The sequence below is a fragment of the Malus sylvestris genome, chromosome 5, assembly GCF_916048215.2.
Source record: "Malus sylvestris chromosome 5, drMalSylv7.2, whole genome shotgun sequence".
In the NCBI taxonomy this organism is placed as follows: domain Eukaryota; kingdom Viridiplantae; phylum Streptophyta; class Magnoliopsida; order Rosales; family Rosaceae; genus Malus; species Malus sylvestris.
The window spans coordinates 45,768,380-45,784,919 of NC_062264.1; the positions used below are offsets into that span (position 1 = coordinate 45,768,380).

General features: G+C 39.0%; 3 protein-coding genes, 1 long non-coding RNA gene and 1 pseudogene across 7 annotated transcripts; 4 read left to right on the forward strand and 1 right to left on the reverse strand.

Moving 5' to 3' along the window:
* Positions 1 to 115: 115 nt before the first annotated feature.
* Positions 116 to 2,362, forward strand: LOC126623880 (uncharacterized). Its single transcript, XM_050292859.1, has 7 exons — positions 116 to 437; positions 508 to 588; positions 879 to 929; positions 1,016 to 1,101; positions 1,282 to 1,323; positions 1,453 to 1,574; positions 1,764 to 2,362. Exons 1-7 carry the CDS (start codon positions 116 to 118, stop codon positions 2,143 to 2,145), a joined length of 1,086 nt encoding a protein of 361 aa, XP_050148816.1. The 3' UTR covers positions 2,146 to 2,362.
* Positions 2,363 to 3,828: 1,466 nt separating this feature from the next.
* LOC126623886 (uncharacterized) lies at positions 3,829 to 6,661 on the forward strand. 4 transcript variants are annotated; one of them, XR_007623923.1, is made up of 7 exons: positions 3,829 to 3,981; positions 4,248 to 4,485; positions 4,696 to 4,798; positions 5,014 to 5,119; positions 5,603 to 5,729; positions 5,877 to 6,005; positions 6,138 to 6,661. It is a non-coding gene; the product is annotated as an uncharacterized LOC126623886 (long non-coding RNA). The 4 variants fall into 4 exon arrangements; XR_007623922.1 differs by having other exon boundaries at positions 4,268 to 4,485; XR_007623924.1 differs by having other exon boundaries at positions 4,268 to 4,485; positions 6,172 to 6,661.
* A 2,128-nt stretch (positions 6,662 to 8,789) lies between these two features.
* LOC126623878 (uncharacterized) lies at positions 8,790 to 11,165 on the reverse strand. Its single transcript, XM_050292857.1, has 4 exons — positions 10,782 to 11,165; positions 10,283 to 10,678; positions 9,599 to 10,181; positions 8,790 to 9,492 (listed from the first exon to the last, which is right to left on the reverse strand). The coding sequence occupies exons 2-4, from the start codon at positions 10,410 to 10,412 to the stop codon at positions 9,060 to 9,062; spliced, it is 1,146 nt and encodes a 381-aa protein (XP_050148814.1). The 5' UTR covers positions 10,413 to 10,678; positions 10,782 to 11,165; the 3' UTR covers positions 8,790 to 9,059.
* Positions 11,166 to 12,191: 1,026 nt separating this feature from the next.
* LOC126623877 (uncharacterized) lies at positions 12,192 to 14,527 on the forward strand (annotated as a pseudogene).
* A 329-nt stretch (positions 14,528 to 14,856) lies between these two features.
* LOC126623879 (ATP synthase gamma chain, chloroplastic-like) lies at positions 14,857 to 16,497 on the forward strand. Its single transcript, XM_050292858.1, has one exon. It carries the CDS (start codon positions 15,051 to 15,053, stop codon positions 16,173 to 16,175), a length of 1,125 nt encoding a protein of 374 aa, XP_050148815.1. The 5' UTR covers positions 14,857 to 15,050; the 3' UTR covers positions 16,176 to 16,497.
* The last annotated feature ends 43 nt before the right edge of the window (positions 16,498 to 16,540 follow it).

Consider the following 16,540-nt stretch of genomic DNA (forward strand, 5'->3'; position numbering starts at 1 on the left):
TAGTATGGAAGAAAAACACCCCAAAATTGGAGATTGAGAGACTACTAGAAGGCGAGTTCAAGAAGGGCCGGTGGAAAGAAAAGAAAAAAACAGAAGGAATCCAGATCGGAGAAACATGGCGAGGAATAGTATCAGTGGCCTTTTGATGCGTCAGGCTTTGCTTGGAAGTGGAAACGGCCTAGGCAATGGCTCCTTCCAAACCCAAGGTCTCGGTCGTCTCGACAATCCCAAGTTTTTCCTAAACTGTATGCAAACCCTAAAAACCCTAAATTGGATCTCAACCGCACCGTCTTTATCCCCCTCTATTCATATTACTTCCACTCCCAAATCACCCGTCTTTCTCGACTCCCTGCATTTTCTGCAACACCGACGACGGCTGTCCTCAGCCCCCGCCCCAGCCCAGTTCCAGTCCCCGTCCCCGTTTCTATCTCCCCGAGGTAACCCCTTTCTCTTTCTCTTCCGATGATTCTGTTGTTTGCCTCTGAGACTGCTGTGCTATTTTTATAGAAATTAAATTTCCAAGTCCCGCGGCCATGGTCATCTTGCGGGAAGAGGACGAATATCGGAGAGCAATTCGAAAAGTTAAAGGTATTCCTCATTTTTCCACTGCATCGTCATCTTATTTATTAGGCATTTTTTAGCTTCGGCTTCGTAGCAAAAGGAAGAATATCCACCACAACTACTGGTTAGGTCAAACTAAAAATTCACTAGCAATACGCAGATTCCAGCTCCACAGTTCACTCAACCGGTTCCGGTTCACACATAGTCCTAAACTTTGCTTGTATTCATTTCCAAACTGCTGTATTTTTTCCCCTTACATGTAATATTATACATGCAGTTTTAAATAATCATTATTATTAATTTTTGAATTTTGATAGATGAACAACTGCCAGCAGTTTTCTACTTTGTTAGGCACGATGCTCAAAGTTGTAAGTTCTAATGAACAATTTTATGAATCAATTTATTTGTTCTAAACTGCTCCTTTGCAACTTATATATGGACTCTTCTTTTTCAGGCTTTCTTTTTGGATCTCCAACCACTCGAAAGATGAGGGAACAATTCCCACATGTAACAGTGTATAAGTTTGTGTTTGATATACAGGTATGGTGTTGTAATCCGGCCTTCTGTTGCCTTGGATCCTTTGATAACTAGTTAAGTCATATTCCCATTTTAAGGTTAAGAAGAAAACAAAGTGTTGTCTTTTTTCAAATTCTAGTTATGGATCTTAAGATTAATGAATTTCTATGTTGTAGTCGTAACATTTTATAACTCTATTTGCAGAACTGGCACCCACTGGCAGGACTGATGGGTGTTAGCTCTCTGGTAAATGATTGTATCCCCCTCCTTTTTATTTTTTAAAAAAAAAATGTGCATGCTTACTTCATTAATATGATTGTTCATCTTGTTTTTCTTAATAAATGCTTTGGTGTTTATTTGTCCATTCTGCTGCAGCCAACATTCCATTTCTATCAAAATGGGAAAAAGGTGGGTGAGATTTTTCCCAGCCGCTATCTACATAGGCCGCCAGTTGAGATTCCCAACCTCGTGCTGGATACTTGTGAAAAACTCTACAGGTAGTTATTTTCTAAATAACTTCACAGTTGCATGCTTCTGCTGCATAATTGCGAGTGCAGTCCGATACTGGTGACTGCCGGTTGAGGTTTTTGTTTTTCCTTTTCTTTTGTTTTTTTAATGGTTCAAGTGAAGTTTCCTCTGAATGCGATCTGCCTTTGTTGAATTTTATTTATTTTTTTCACTGGAAGGCACGTCATCCACCCTATGGGCTCATCTGGGAAAGGGAAGGGAAAAAGGAAGAGCACTTATCAGCAACTTGTCGTGCAAGCTAAGACTGATGCAAACGAAAATGACAAAGTAGTTGCTTTAGGAGGGGGGAGAGTGGGTGATGCATCGACATCATCAGAACAGAGTGATGGCCCTGTTGAATCAGTTCATAGTCGTGGCAGTGCACCTTCCCTTGATGAAGCGATGAGGGCTGTATCAGCTAACCCCTATTGTTATGAACATAGCGGTCTGTGGTGGTATGCAAAAGGGATATTAAAAGCTAACCCTGAGAAGAGAGCAACGCTACTGAAGGTGGGGACACGTAAGGTTAGTTGGCTACGAAGTCACATGTCTGAGGATTAAGTTGGCCTTGGATTGGACCGGATAGGATGCGCTTAAAATTTGATACTCATTATATTTATGCTGTTCGCGATGTGGTTCATGACAGTGACTATTATGCTTGTTTAAATTTGGTCTTATGTTGTGCTCATATTCAGATAATTGTCGTACTACGATGGACTATTGCTGGATATTTGTCATACATATGTTTATGTTTATGTTTGCAGTTTTGTGTTTCCTATGTTCAATAAGTACTCCTATTTCAACTTCGCATGCATATTAGTACTCGTTTCATGTTATGTACTGCGATGGACTACAAGACTCATTTAATTAAAATGAAAATAATATACATACATACGATACGATGGAACAACATAAAAAGGGATGTACTAGGACTATCTACAACAACAACAAAGTATTTTTTCAATAAGTAGGGTCGGCTGTATAAATCTTTGAACGTTATTGGAGAAGACTCCTTAGAAAAGGAGAAGATAAGGATATTGACTAGAGAGGGAGGGGGCACAGAGTCCCATTTCGAAGAGCACGACCCTCTGTATCGCCAGCAATGTAGCTGCTTGAGCTGCTTTGTTTGCTGACCTAGGAATCCATTTCCAATGACGGGAAGAGAACGAGCGAGCATGTCTCCTTATTTCTTCCAGATTGGAATGATTTTCCACATACCTTCCAAGTTTCTTTTCTAAATTATTTCCATAACATTTTTGCAATCATCTTCCAAAACCACATTACGATGACCGCTAGAAGCTGCAAGTTTCAATCCTTCAAGTACGGCTTTAGCTTCCACTTCCTCAGGTGACGACCGAGTCAAATGGATACAATTCCCCCCCTAATCAGACTATCCACTGAGCCTGTCATAAGAATTCCAATGCCAGGAGCTAGTGGATTGCCCTTCCAGGCGCGATCTACATTAACTTTGATCATGGGATACGTATGAGGGCACCATGCTACAACCTGCACTCCATTCCCATTACTCCCTCGTGCATGACTAATTTTAGCAACAGACAAACGGTGTTTGTGGTTGACTTGGACATGATTCAGAATAGAATAATTTGTTGTTGTTTGAGAAACTCGTTTTACATCGGTGTGTAATCGTGCCAGTTAGACGTCGGCCAAATGTTGGGCCACTTTTCTTCCTTTATCCTTGTTTTAGCATCTTAAAGCAATGAAGGCTTACTAAATAGAACTACAAAAAAGAATATCCATATACAAACAAAACCCTCCTTAAACATTTTCTCTTGGAAAGTTCCAAACTACTGCCATCTCTCACACCCGAAACTCCAAAACCAACACAATTCAACGGTCCAGATTTGACACCCGTACTAATTAATTAATCAACACTAGCATTACACACGTGACTGAATTCAGCTAAAAGCACAGCATAATAACACAAACATTTTTTAATGATTACTTCATATTTCACATGTTATAATAAGAGTGGATTATATCGTTAATATGCCTGGTATCTGTGTCTATTAATAAAATAAAACTAGATGCTCTAATCTCTTTAAATGGAATAATAATGATGTTGGTGCCGTGTCCTTAGATACACCACGAAATTTTCCTTGTTATTTTATGAAACATATCAATCTAAGATCTTTGATATTTAATTAATTAATTAACTGATAAGCTCAGTCTTCGAGATGGGTTGCTGATCAGTGGGGATTATAATTTGTGTGTGTGTGCTGTGCTCGAAGGAGCAAGAAGGAAGCAGCAGAACAAACATTCTTCTGCCATGGAGGTTTCTATACATGCACGGAGGCCGCTCAGTTGCAGAGGACTTTTCCAACCGATAAGAAGCATCTTAAAGCTCCAACCTTCCACTGGTTCTCACCCCATGGAAGGGTTAGACATTTCTTATATAAATTTGTATACATATATGCGTCTGTATGTGTGAATTTTCTACTTATTGTTCTAATATTTCTCTCATTGGGTATTTTTTTTTAAATTTTTTTCTACGCCCACCCCGTGCATCGAACCTAGGACCTATACTACCCCACCCCTTTACCCACTTTTGGTGGGGCATTGGTTGGAGATTTTGTAAAAGTGGAAGCTTTTTGGGTGAAACTCATGTTCTTATTCTTAGTGGGTACTCCCTAATCTTACTGTAGATAGGATTTCTGCATAACAGTGGAAGGTGGAATGGACCTCTTTGCATTTGAAGATTTCTTGCTTGAGCAGAAGCGTAAAGAACAAGAGACAATTGTGAAGGAGCAAGCTGAGAGAGAAGGGCAAGCAGAAGAGCAGAGGCGAATTGAAGCGGAGAAGGCAGCAAGTGAAGCTGACAGAGCACATGCAGAGGCAGATATCTTAAAGAGACGACAAATGGTGCAAGAGTGCTCATTCTAGGTCTTATATCTGGCATTTGCCTGCCTATTTTGGAGATGATTACTGGATGTTTTTTTAAAACACAGATATTTTCTCTTTCTTGTTTTTTTTTTTTTTTTTTCCATTCTGTTGTCCATGATTCATGCATTTAGTTGTTCTTATTCAACATGAGCTTCATAATAATTTGGTTCTAAATTGCTAAATGTCTGTGTTCTTCTGATATATGCGAAGGAGTTTCACTGTAACAGAAGCTTCTCTTGGGGAGGAACGGAAATAAAAGTTTGGTTTGGGAAAGTGGAAGGTGTTTCGATCTACTTTTGGAGCCTCAAAACGGGTAATTTCCTCTTTCACGTCCTTCAAAATCACGTGTTTCTAATGTACTTATCAGGTTTACTACCTTTTGTTTTCTTTTTAATGGTTGATATATATTTACACTTTTTATATCTGGCAATTGATTCTACTGTAATTTGTAAACAAGAATGTCATTGTGCCAGATGCAGCAATTTGTTGTTTACAACAAATGTTTTCTATTTCTTTTTCTCTTTGCAGATTCTTTTATGCAGGTTGCATATATGGCTGTAAAAATGATGCAGAGAGATTTGGTTTCTTTTGCCATGCTGCCCTACAAGTACTACTCCAAAGTGGATTTCATCCTGTGAGTACTCGTGATACAATTGCTTATTTTAGAATTTATTAATTTCACAGGAAAAAGTGGCACAACATCAGATGTCTTCAAATTAGTGGTCCTCCTTATTCGGTGGAAGAAAGGAGGAAGCATAGCAAAAATGAATACGCAGTTTATATGCCACCTTGTACTACAAATGAATTAAGTCATAAAAGTATGGCAGTGATGCTGCTGCCTACTCTTACACATGCATGTGTATTTTTACGGACATGGGTAAGTGAAAACTACCTACGGGAAGCAAGTTGAGTAAGGTCAATTGCACAAAAAATAGAGCTATGCATATTATTTCGTATGCATCGGTGCGTTTGTTGGGCCAAATCAGCTTTTCTCTGTCTTCTCTGAACACTTGTATGTGCAGAAGATTTTGATTGTTCGTTTCAGACTGAAGTTTTTTGAATTTCATTAATCGGATTTTTAGGATATCTATTTGAAATTGGTGCTTTATGATGACAGGATATCATTCATTGCCATGTCTCTGTTGCCTGGTTATGGTCTTAGTAAAGCTGGGGTTTTTTCACAATTCACAACCTTGAGTTTGGATGCTGCATTTCTTTGGTAAATCTGTGGCGTATTCAAACAAGTACACAAATTCCTGAGACTGAACTAAAGTTTTCAGTTTTCGATCTCCTAAAGCATAATTTGCCTTTGTGAATACTAGTAGCAGACTTTTCAACTGTAATTACCAACTGTATCTTATCAACTGTTTCACCCATATCTCTATCTTCAGGTATCCAACACTAACGCTAAGGAGGTAACTGGAAATCCTGCAGTCGCTCCACATCTTTACAAGTTTCATGGTTTAATAAATGGAATTGACCATGATATATGAGATCCATACAATGATAAGTTCATTCCTGTAAGTAAACAATATTTCTCTGTGCTCCTCGCTTTAGTCATTCTAAACTTCTATTGAGTTTTTTTTTTTCATATATGTTTCTTGAAAAGTATTAAGCTGTTTGCCAAATTCTCTCAACTACTCTCAATACAGCTGTGTCGGACTCATATGATGTATATCGTTCCAGATATCATATACTTCTGAAAATGTTTTTGAAGGCAAACAAGCTGCCAAGCAAGCCTTCCAACAGAGGCTTGGTCTGAAAACATCTCTATAAACTCTTATCTCCTCCTATTTTGTGCGATCACGGTTAATCCACGTCAATATTTTATATCACTATTGTTTTTTATCTTATTATATCTATAAAAAAATCAATATAAAATGTTGACTTGGTTTAACCGTGATCGCACAAAATAAGAGAGGATGGGAGTGTATGGAAAGTGGGAGGGTAGAGAAGCCGGGTCCGGGTGAGAAGCTGCCAGGAACATGGGGTTGATCAGAGAGAATCCAGTTATTTTGATCGTCAAGGATATTGACGATCTAAAAGAATAAAAACCAAAAGCTTTAGAATGCCAATTAAGCTAAGCTAACGATAAATTTGGAATTTGGAAGGAAATCAGCTGCTTAATGTTTGTACAAGACGAAATTTGATGCAAGCCATGAGAGTTAATACGTGTTCTAATTTGAGTTGAGAATAAACGGATAGATCAATACGTGTTCTAATCTGAAAATTCAGCAGCCACCCCTGCTTACGCCCAATTCCGGGTGGACACGTGTTCAAGTTTTGATTTTTTTAATCAAAATTTGAACACGTGTCCACACAGGATTGGGTGTAAGCAGGAGTGGCTGCTGAATTGTTCACCAATCAAGTTAATTCCAACTGCTGGCAGTTGTCCATCTATCAAAATTCAAATAATAATAATAATGATAATTTAAAACTGCATATATAATATTACATGTAAGGGTAAAAAAAACAGCAGTTTGAAAATGAATACAATCAAAATTTAGGACTGTGTGTAAACAAAGATATTGACGATCTGAAATAATAAAAACCAAAAACTAAAGAAAGCCATTTAAGCCTAAGCTAACGGTAAATTTGTAATTTGGAGGGAAATCAGCTGCTTAATATTTGTACAAGAAGAAATTTGACGTGAGCCATGAAGGAGTATGAATCTCTCCCCTCCTAATCTCTCCCCTTCCATCCTCTCATATTTAAACGGTTATGATTACGTCACGTCTACATCTTGTTTTGAAAATTTTATATAGATAATAAGACAAAAAGAAGAGTGTGAGTGGAGGGGATGGAAGGAGATAATAATAAGAGGATAGAGAATCTTACTCCCTTTTACAGTCAGCCAAGCAATTGCAAAACTTCACCAATCTTCTATGCACAAGTTCACGTAATGCAAATTCAAAGTCTACCATTTAACCACTTAGTATTACTGTATAATGGTATTTAGCTTCAATAGCCTGTTAGGCCACCATCTAAAGAGAGTTAGGTCATCTCCAACCGAAGGGTCCATAGGGCCAAATGGCCAAAAATAGCCCGAAAACGAAACCAGGCCAAAGGGCTCGTGGGCCCCAGTGTATAAAAAAGGGTCAAAGTGCCAACCTGCCGGCCCGGGCCGGGCCACTTTTTTTTTTTTTTTTTTTTTTTTTACAAAATTTGTTGTAGTTGTTTTATAGTTTGTTTAAGTTGTTGTAGTTTTTAAATTTAAATAATAATTATGTTTGACCTATGATCCTTTGTCCCTCTGTTGGAGATCCCTTTTTTTACAGGACTATGTTTGGCCTATGGCCCTCTGGCCCCTTGGTTGGAGATGATAGGAAATATGGTAATGTATTGTTCATTAAAATATTAATTTCTTGAAGAATCAGATGACTAAAACGAGCCATCTGGCCAATCTTTGTTTGGAGATGATCTTAACCCCCAACCTAGCCCTATCCTTTTTTGAGCTGGTGGTCTATGTCAATATATATTTGTCAAATCCGTATGCAGACGTGGGTAAGTGGTGACCAAAACAATGATGGCCCTGAGATCCGTTTGCCACTCGATCGATACATATATATGCATGGAACATTCATGATAACTAACATATAGTCCTATCCTAAAGCCAAAAGTATATGCTCATCTAGGGTTAAGAGAAATTATTGAGGCAAAATTTTCTTTTACGACACCAGATAACAATCTTGCTCATTGATGGATTCATGCTTCCATCATTGCAGTCCCAATATAAAAACAAAACAAAAATATTGGACAAAATTAACATTGAAATATTTGGTATCGGTGTAAGACAATGATTTTCGTCTATAATATTATTCCATACTTTAATTTCTACACATATTTATTAATGAAACTAAGACATATCAATTAACAAAGAAGGGAAATATATACAAATTAACAACCAACAAATGGTTTATTTATAATATATTTATTTTACTTTTTAAAATTCTTAAAATACCCTACTCATCTTACTTAATGACAAAAAGAGTACAAAATTGTCACGCGTTCTAAATTTAAATCATATTTTATTTTTAACACTAAAGTTACGATTGTAGTTTGTTTTTCTTGTTTTGCAAGTTTACTCTCGGTTTTTCACACTTGTGCAACTACTAGTTATTTGAGTACCGATGGATCTTTGGGAACTAAATCCTACTTGCTATTCAATCAAACATATGCCTCCTTTACTTAATTGATAAAGTTAAAAGTCTGTGCATCCAATCCTACGGTACATCGCTCAAGATCTTTGTTTTTCCTCCAATATGTATCCACACTAAGAATGAGACTATGCGCAACTTATTAGGTGACAATGTGAAAAAGCATCCAATCGTTTTAAACCATAATATATAAGCTGTTGAGTTTGAAAATAACAGAGACTTTCAAACTATCATAATAACAAAATCGGTTCTACTCATTAAGTTAAACATAATAAAAAATCTATTCTACTATTCTACTCAGTCACCCAAACTTGGCCAGATCATCTTCAACTCAAAATCTCTCCTCGTTGCTAATCATCAAAATCATCAAACTTTGCTCCCCAAAATTTGACCCAGGTAAAGATTCAGCTACCTCCATCACTTTAGGCACTTCCACAACTTGACAAAGTTCAAATGTGGATGCAAAGCATAGATGCACACAAGAATTGCATCCGCATGGCCAGAATAATGCACAATCACATCATTATCAATTTGACTTGCAGTCAAATAATGAGAATTTTGCTCCCCAAGATTCCTTGCCATTATAAGATATTGTATTGGGTCCTCCTGCTGCCTATTCCAGCGGCTAGTATTACTCCCACCCCCATACGTTCCACCTAATGAGGTTTTCCATGGGACAGCTTGGACACGCTGACAAATTGTATCATTATTCCAATAGTTCTCTAATTTGGTTTTATTTGCCAACCTTACCGGGCCTTCCAATATGTTGCGAACAACATAAGTCCGGTAGCTTATCCTTTCTTCAGATCCCATTTGAGAGTAATGATTATCCAGCAGGTATTTCAACGATCTAAAAAAAAAAGAAACTAAATATATTAATTTTGCTTGTAGTCAAAGCCTACAAAAACAACAAAAAAAAAATACATAAATCACATAAGAATTATATGCATACTCACAATGATTTTTGATCAATTTGTGTCAGGAGTTCCTCAAGACAAACTGGGAGAGTTCCAACGAACATTTCAGTTAATGTCGCTTTTAAAGCATCCAAATCACTCGAGTCCTTGGCACTTGAGTCCTTCCTAAACATAACACCGACAACCTTCCTACCAGTCCAATATAAATTTTCAAAGTGGATATGTCTAAAATCTTTTTTATCAGAACTGTATTTCGAAAAGATCTCCAGAACACCCTTCACTATATGGCGTATCTCTGGTATAATTGCAGTTGGATTCTGTAATTCGAATTTGTTTGGAAAACGACCTAAATAGTCTTTGAGAGAACACTCTACCCTCTCAGTAAAAAATAAAGACTCATGCCCACTGCTCTGAACAGAAAAATGTATGCTAAGAAAATTATCAGATATAAAGTGGACAGAGTCAGACTTCCATTGCATAATATCTTTTATGTTACAGAGTTTAAAGATGGACATTGACTTGCCATGAAGTCTTCCATTGAAGACTGTGTGACTCAAGGTTGTGTGCACATGTGCTTCAATGGAATACGAAAATATGCAGGAAAAACTGGTGATACATCGAACTGCAGGAAGAGAGAATACACATAAAAAAAAATATAAAATCTTCAGAATATAAAAGTTTCACAGAAATGATTAGGGTTCATAGGAAAGTTAAAATTGATACCTGGTTGCTGGGGTATGGTTGGGAGCTGCGGTAGGGTTAGGGTTGGGACCCTGGATGCAAAATGCCCAGCACAAGCAGCACACATCCTCTGCTTCAACATCAAAAATCCATATCCAAGATTTCTCTTCATTTTCTTCTTCTTTCTCTTTTGTATCTCGTTTCTTTTTTCTGGAGAGAGGTCCTTCCCTTTACTGGGGAGAGAGTTGGTGCGTGTAGCTAGGGGATGTAGAAGGCCAACATGGCTTTATTTCAATTGGGCTTTACTATAGCCTGTTTTGGACTGCCCATAATGAATGTTGGATGATGGATGGATGAAAATGGAGCTGAGGTTTCATCTTTTTTATGCCAAAAAAAAAAATGAAACTACATGGTTTAACCACATCAGATTGCAATCATCTGCACGAACACGAACACAATTAATTATTTATAATTCGAAAAAAAAGAAATTAAAGCAACTCATAAAACAGAAAGAGAAGAGAAGAAAAGAGTATATTTGTACCTAGCCGAAATTGATTAAATAAATCAATATAATTTCAAATCCAATCGATCCAAGATGAAGGATATTCGTCAACCATTTTATGATGATGTTGGGGATGAAAGTTAAGGGATTTGATAAATGGAACACCTTATAAAACCTAAGGAAGGTATGAGCGAAGAAATCAGAGAGTTCAAGTTTGGGTTTGCCTTTTTGGGGGTTGGTCTGTGGATTTTACTACGAAGAGAAAGGGAGGTGTGAGGGAAGAAATCAGAGAGTTCAAGTTTGGGTTTGCCTTTTTGGGGGCTGGTCTGAGGATTTTACTACGAAGAGAAAGGGCATAAGTAAGAGAAATCTGAGACGGCTGCAGAGCTTGCGAACAAGAGGAAAAGAAGTTCAAAGTACAATCTTAGTTCCCTAAAGGCTATCTATCCCCACCCAACCCTAAAGCCCCTTTTATTTTAGAGTCAATTGTAGCAATGAACCTGAACTTTAATCAAATTTGAGCAATGATCCCTCAACTAAAAATCTATTACCATTGGTCCCTCAACTTATCAAAATGTGCAGCTATAATCCTTTTCATCAATTTCTTCAAAATTTTGTCAAAATATGTTATGTTGGAATAATCATTTATATAATTAGAGTCCCTCAACTCATCAAAGTGTGTAATTATGATCCTTTTTGTCAACTATGTAAAATTTTTTGTCAAAACGAGTTATGTTGGAATGACCATTGCTACAAATATGAAAGTCATTGTCCCACATAGATATCCATCCTTGTTGCCTCGGCAATGGCGTATTGCTATTGGGACTCAGAAGTCATATAAGGTTGATGAATCGAAAAAGGAGAAGAGGCGATTATATGAATCAAAAAGAAGGAAGGACAAAAATGCAGATTTGTCTAGTTGGCAAAATTCACCCGAGAAAGAGATATGATTTCCCTTGAACTTAGAACATTGTGTTGGCAATTCTATTTGCTTTGATTTTGTAGTTTTGAGTTATTCTTTTATGATGGATATAAGAATAAAACATTGTGTTGGCTGTCGAACTGCTCATATTAGAGAAAAGGGTGTGGCTAGACTTATTGCTAAGTATATCCTTTGCTTCCTAAATATTGATGAATGTATTGAGGCTTAGGAATTGTAGGGTATGTAGAATTTTTTGAACTTTAAGATAAAAAGTAATTACAAAATGTAAGAATTAGAACATTTGGTACGATTTGTTTCTAAAAGTTACAATAAAGTGCATCGTACATTCTTTAAGTTTGTCAATTTAGCATAGATGTGTGGTAAATGTGCGCCAAGTCCAATTTTACTCATTTTTCAGAAATGTAGAAAAAGATTCATTTGGAACTTTTCTTTGCACACACCTATAGTTTAGCTGAGTGTGGATTATAGATGATTGAAAGCCCATTAAATGGATGGTGATTTTATTTTAAAGTTTGGTACTGATGCAGGACTGCCAAGCTGAAAAGTCTGGTGGAGAGAACAACGCAGATGGTTTGACCGAGAATAATGCAGGTGAAACTTATGTTCATGAGGCCTTTTTAGCAGACTGGAGACCGGGTATTTCCTGTGTAGAAAGAAGCCCTAATAGTGGTACCCTATCCAGAGGTGCTAACCATGAATGGGTAGATGTTTTTGGGCGTAAGGAAGTTCTTCGAGCCCAGACCGTGTCACAGTGTCCACATGGTCAATCTCAAATCACTGGTGTTAGACATTTTGCATCCAGTACCACACAAGCGAATCATTCGGTTTCTCAACTCTATCATCGGCCGTATCGAGCTCGTAGAACTAATGGCGCACAACTGGTTAAGCTAACTCCGGAATTGCCTCCTGTGAATCTTCCACCATCTGTTCGTGTAGTCTCACAATCTGCCTTCAGAGGCTCTTTACGTGGGGCATCTTCCACAGTTTCTGCTTCTGGAGGTGGTAGTGGTGTTGCTGCAACTCACAATCCCTTTTCTCAATCTAAAGTTGGAAGGTTCGGGACCTCTGATGCCATAACAGCTACACAGAATAAAAGTAGTTCTCTGAAAGACAGTGTTTTGACGTTGCATCCAGAAGATTCTAGAATTATCAAGGATAAATGTGTAAAGGAAGGAAGAGATGTTGATTCTGATCTTCAGATGCATCCTCTGCTGTTCCAGGCCCCAGAAGATGGACGTCTGTCCTATTTCCCGTTGAACTGCAGCAACAGCAATTCTAGTCCTTTCAGTTTTCTTTCAGCAAATCAGCCTCAGCTACATTTAAGCCTTTTTTCATAATCCTCAACAAGGAAGCCATGTTGATGGTTTTGACAAATCACTGAAGTCACCCAACTCAACATCTCGTGCCATTGATTTCCATCCACTGATGCAAAGAACTGATTATGTAAGTAGTGCCAAAGTAACAACATGCTCAACTGCACCCCTTTCTGCTGGTTCAGGGGGAAACCGTTCTCAAGACCAATATCCTTGTGATACTGGTTCAACTCAGTTGTCGGTCAATGCTGATCCACAGGCTATGGGCACTAATGAGAGAGCTAATGAACTGGACTTGGAGATCCACCTAAGTTCTACATCTAAAAAGGAAAAAGCTTCAAAAAGGAGAGATGTCACTGTTAATAATTCAGTTAAATCAAGAATAATGGCTCCAGAAAAGACAACTCAATGTCCTAATGGTTCATTGCTTCGGCAGGCTGAAAGTTCTTCAGCTCGTGGTAGCGAGCTTGTTGTACCAAGTAATAATATTAGCAGGTACAAAGTAGATGATACAGGTGACCAGTCCCAACCTGATATTCAGATGGAACAGGAAGAGTTGAGCGACTCTGATGAAGAAAATGAAGAAAATGTTGAGTTTGAGTGTGAGGAGATGACTGATTCTGAAGGAGAGGGGGGATCGGCGTGTGAAGAAATATTTGAGATGCAGAATAAGGTGACTTTTCTGTCTTTTTTTCCCAGTCAGTTTTAAGATTCTATTGACTTTGGAAAACCAAATATTTTTACTTCTTGCCTAAGTTATTAATGCTACCATTGCTAGTAATTTACTAGTGGCCTCCATCTCTTATTGTTACCGGTACCCGCCATTCTTGTTCGGTGAGGGAGTCCTCATTTGTTCCTTTTTCTGACTTTCCATTTTCTTGTTTATAGGATGTTCCATCGTTTGCAATGAAAAGACCTGCAACAGCAGATCTTGATGGCAAGGAGTGTGAGCCAAAACCCACTTATCGTCCTCAGGACAATATTCACAGAATTCCTTACTTGGACGATGCCAGTAATTCTTCATGGTTAAGTTTGGATTCGTGCGCGCCAGATCACCCTTTGCGCATTATGTCCAAGTATGACGAAAGTACAATGGACAGCAGTTTTGCTGCCAAAGACTTGCAGTCATCTTCTCCTGCTCGGTCTTGTAAGAAGGCAAAACTGAGCACAAGGGGAGGTGCAACGCAGAAACAAGTGGTGGACATGACGCACCAACTGAGCCTGGGTCCTCCATCAAATCCGACGGTGAGCAAACCCAGGAAGCGTGTATCGGGATCGAGTACATGTTTGAACATAGGAATGACTGTAGAAAACTCCGGCAGTGATGGCTAACATAAAAGATTTTCAAATGACTCTGCACCCTTACTAACCCTAGTTTCTAGTTTGATTAGTGTATAAATGATCTCTTACTTCTTGGACTCCAAACCGTTTAAGCCAAGTGGTGTCCAACATTTGTTCATATCAAGGTATGTAGTTATCTTTCTGATACACCAAATTTTGTTGTATGCACAAACTAGACACTTGTATCATTGGGTTGATTGATATTTTGTCTCTTATAGTGATGACATTGTGGCTGTTTTTCAAGGTAATCACACAGTACCACTTGAGAAAATTTTGAACGCTTGATAATATATGATTGATTTAAGATACCGTCACAGTAGCATCATCGCCCGCTTAGCCGCATATACTCTTCGATTACCAAGATGGCAAGATATAATAGGAGTTTCTCAAGTGTGTGAAATCTATTGATCGAGCACCCACCCAGATCATGCCATGTAGGATAGGACCCACCTACGAACTAATGATAAAATGAGAATCAAATGTCTGCCCCAATTGATCACCAACGGTCAAAATCCTTATCCCAAAACCTGATCCAAACCCTCCCCTCACCCTCCACTCATTCCCCCACTCTTTGCCTCCTTTCACCAGAAGTCCTACACCCAGGAAGATAAGACTTCTTCACAAACCAAGCCTCACATTTCAGAACCTCTTTCTTCTTCCCTGTTCCTCCATTTCCGAGCTCCAAAAACTCCGTTAGAACCTAGAACCACCATGTCTTGCTCAAATTTGACAATGTGGGCGTCCTCAACGCCCTCACTTTCTGACACCTCCGCCCTCTCCTGCCGCTCCTTCATCGCCCCTCTTCAGCTTCCTTCCCAAAACTCTCTCCCCGCCTCGCGATCATCCTCCGTGACACCGGTTCAATGCGGTCTTCGCGAGCTTCGTGAGCGTATTTCATCAGTGAAGAACACGCAGAAGATCACTGAGGCTATGAAGCTTGTGGCAGCCGCCAAAGTCCGCCGAGCTCAAGAGGCTGTCGTTAATGGCAGACCCTTTTCGGAAACCCTAGTCGAAGTTCTTTACAACATCAATGAGCAGCTCCAAGTGGAAGATATTGATGCTCCTCTGACCAAAGTTAGGCCTGTCAAGAAAGTTGCTCTCGTTGTCATAACCGGGGATCGCGGTCTTTGCGGAGGTTTCAACAATATGATCATCAAAAAAGCCGAGAGAAGAATTGCCGAATTGAAGGCTCTTGGTCTCGAATTCACGATCATCAGTGTCGGTAAAAAGGGTAACTCGTATTTCCTCCGCCGGCCATACATTCCGGTTGATAAGTTCCTCGAGGGAACCAACCTCCCAACTGCCAAAGAAGCACAGGCCATCGCGGACGATGTTTTCTCCCTTTTCGTAAGTGAAGAGGTCGACAAAGTCGAGCTTTTGTACACGAAATTTGTGTCGTTGGTTAAATCCGACCCTGTGATTCACACCCTGCTTCCACTCTCGCCGAAAGGAGAGATTTGTGACATCAATGGCGTTTGTGTGGACGCCGCGGATGATGAGTTCTTCAGGCTGACAACAAAAGAAGGGAAATTGACAGTGGAGAGAGATATCATCAAGACACAGACCGTGGATTTCACGCCTGTTTTGCAGTTTGAGCAGGATCCGGTTCAGATTCTCGACGCTTTGCTGCCGTTATACCTCAACAGTCAGCTTTTGAGGGCATTGCAGGAGTCTCTAGCCAGTGAGCTTGCTGCTAGGATGACTGCTATGAGCAATGCAACTGATAACGCGGTGGAGTTGAAGAAGACCTTGTCGCAGACCTACAACCGGCAGCGCCAGGCAAAAATCACTGGAGAGATTTTGGAGATTGTTTCGGGTGCCAACGCTTTAGTCTAGACGATTAAAAGAACAACATGGGACTTGTTTTCTCCTCCACATTGAGTTGGGCTGTTTTCTCCTGCACATTGACTTGCGCTGTCATAAATTTGCAGATTCGACACTTCCGTTGTAATTCTCAGCTGCATATAAACTTTGTGTGCACAAATGAGAGGGCAATTTATTTTGGAACAAAAGAGAGCATTCCACACATTTCTATATATTGTATGTCATTTTTCCTCCATCATAGTTAATAACACTGCTAATCATGTAATTAAGGATCCGAATTCTCGTTATTCATATTTCGTCGAGCGTTCTTGTATTATATATTTTTGATTTGCTAGCTGTCTGGTGCTTGATGCGGTTGCCCTTCTGTTTTTGGTTTT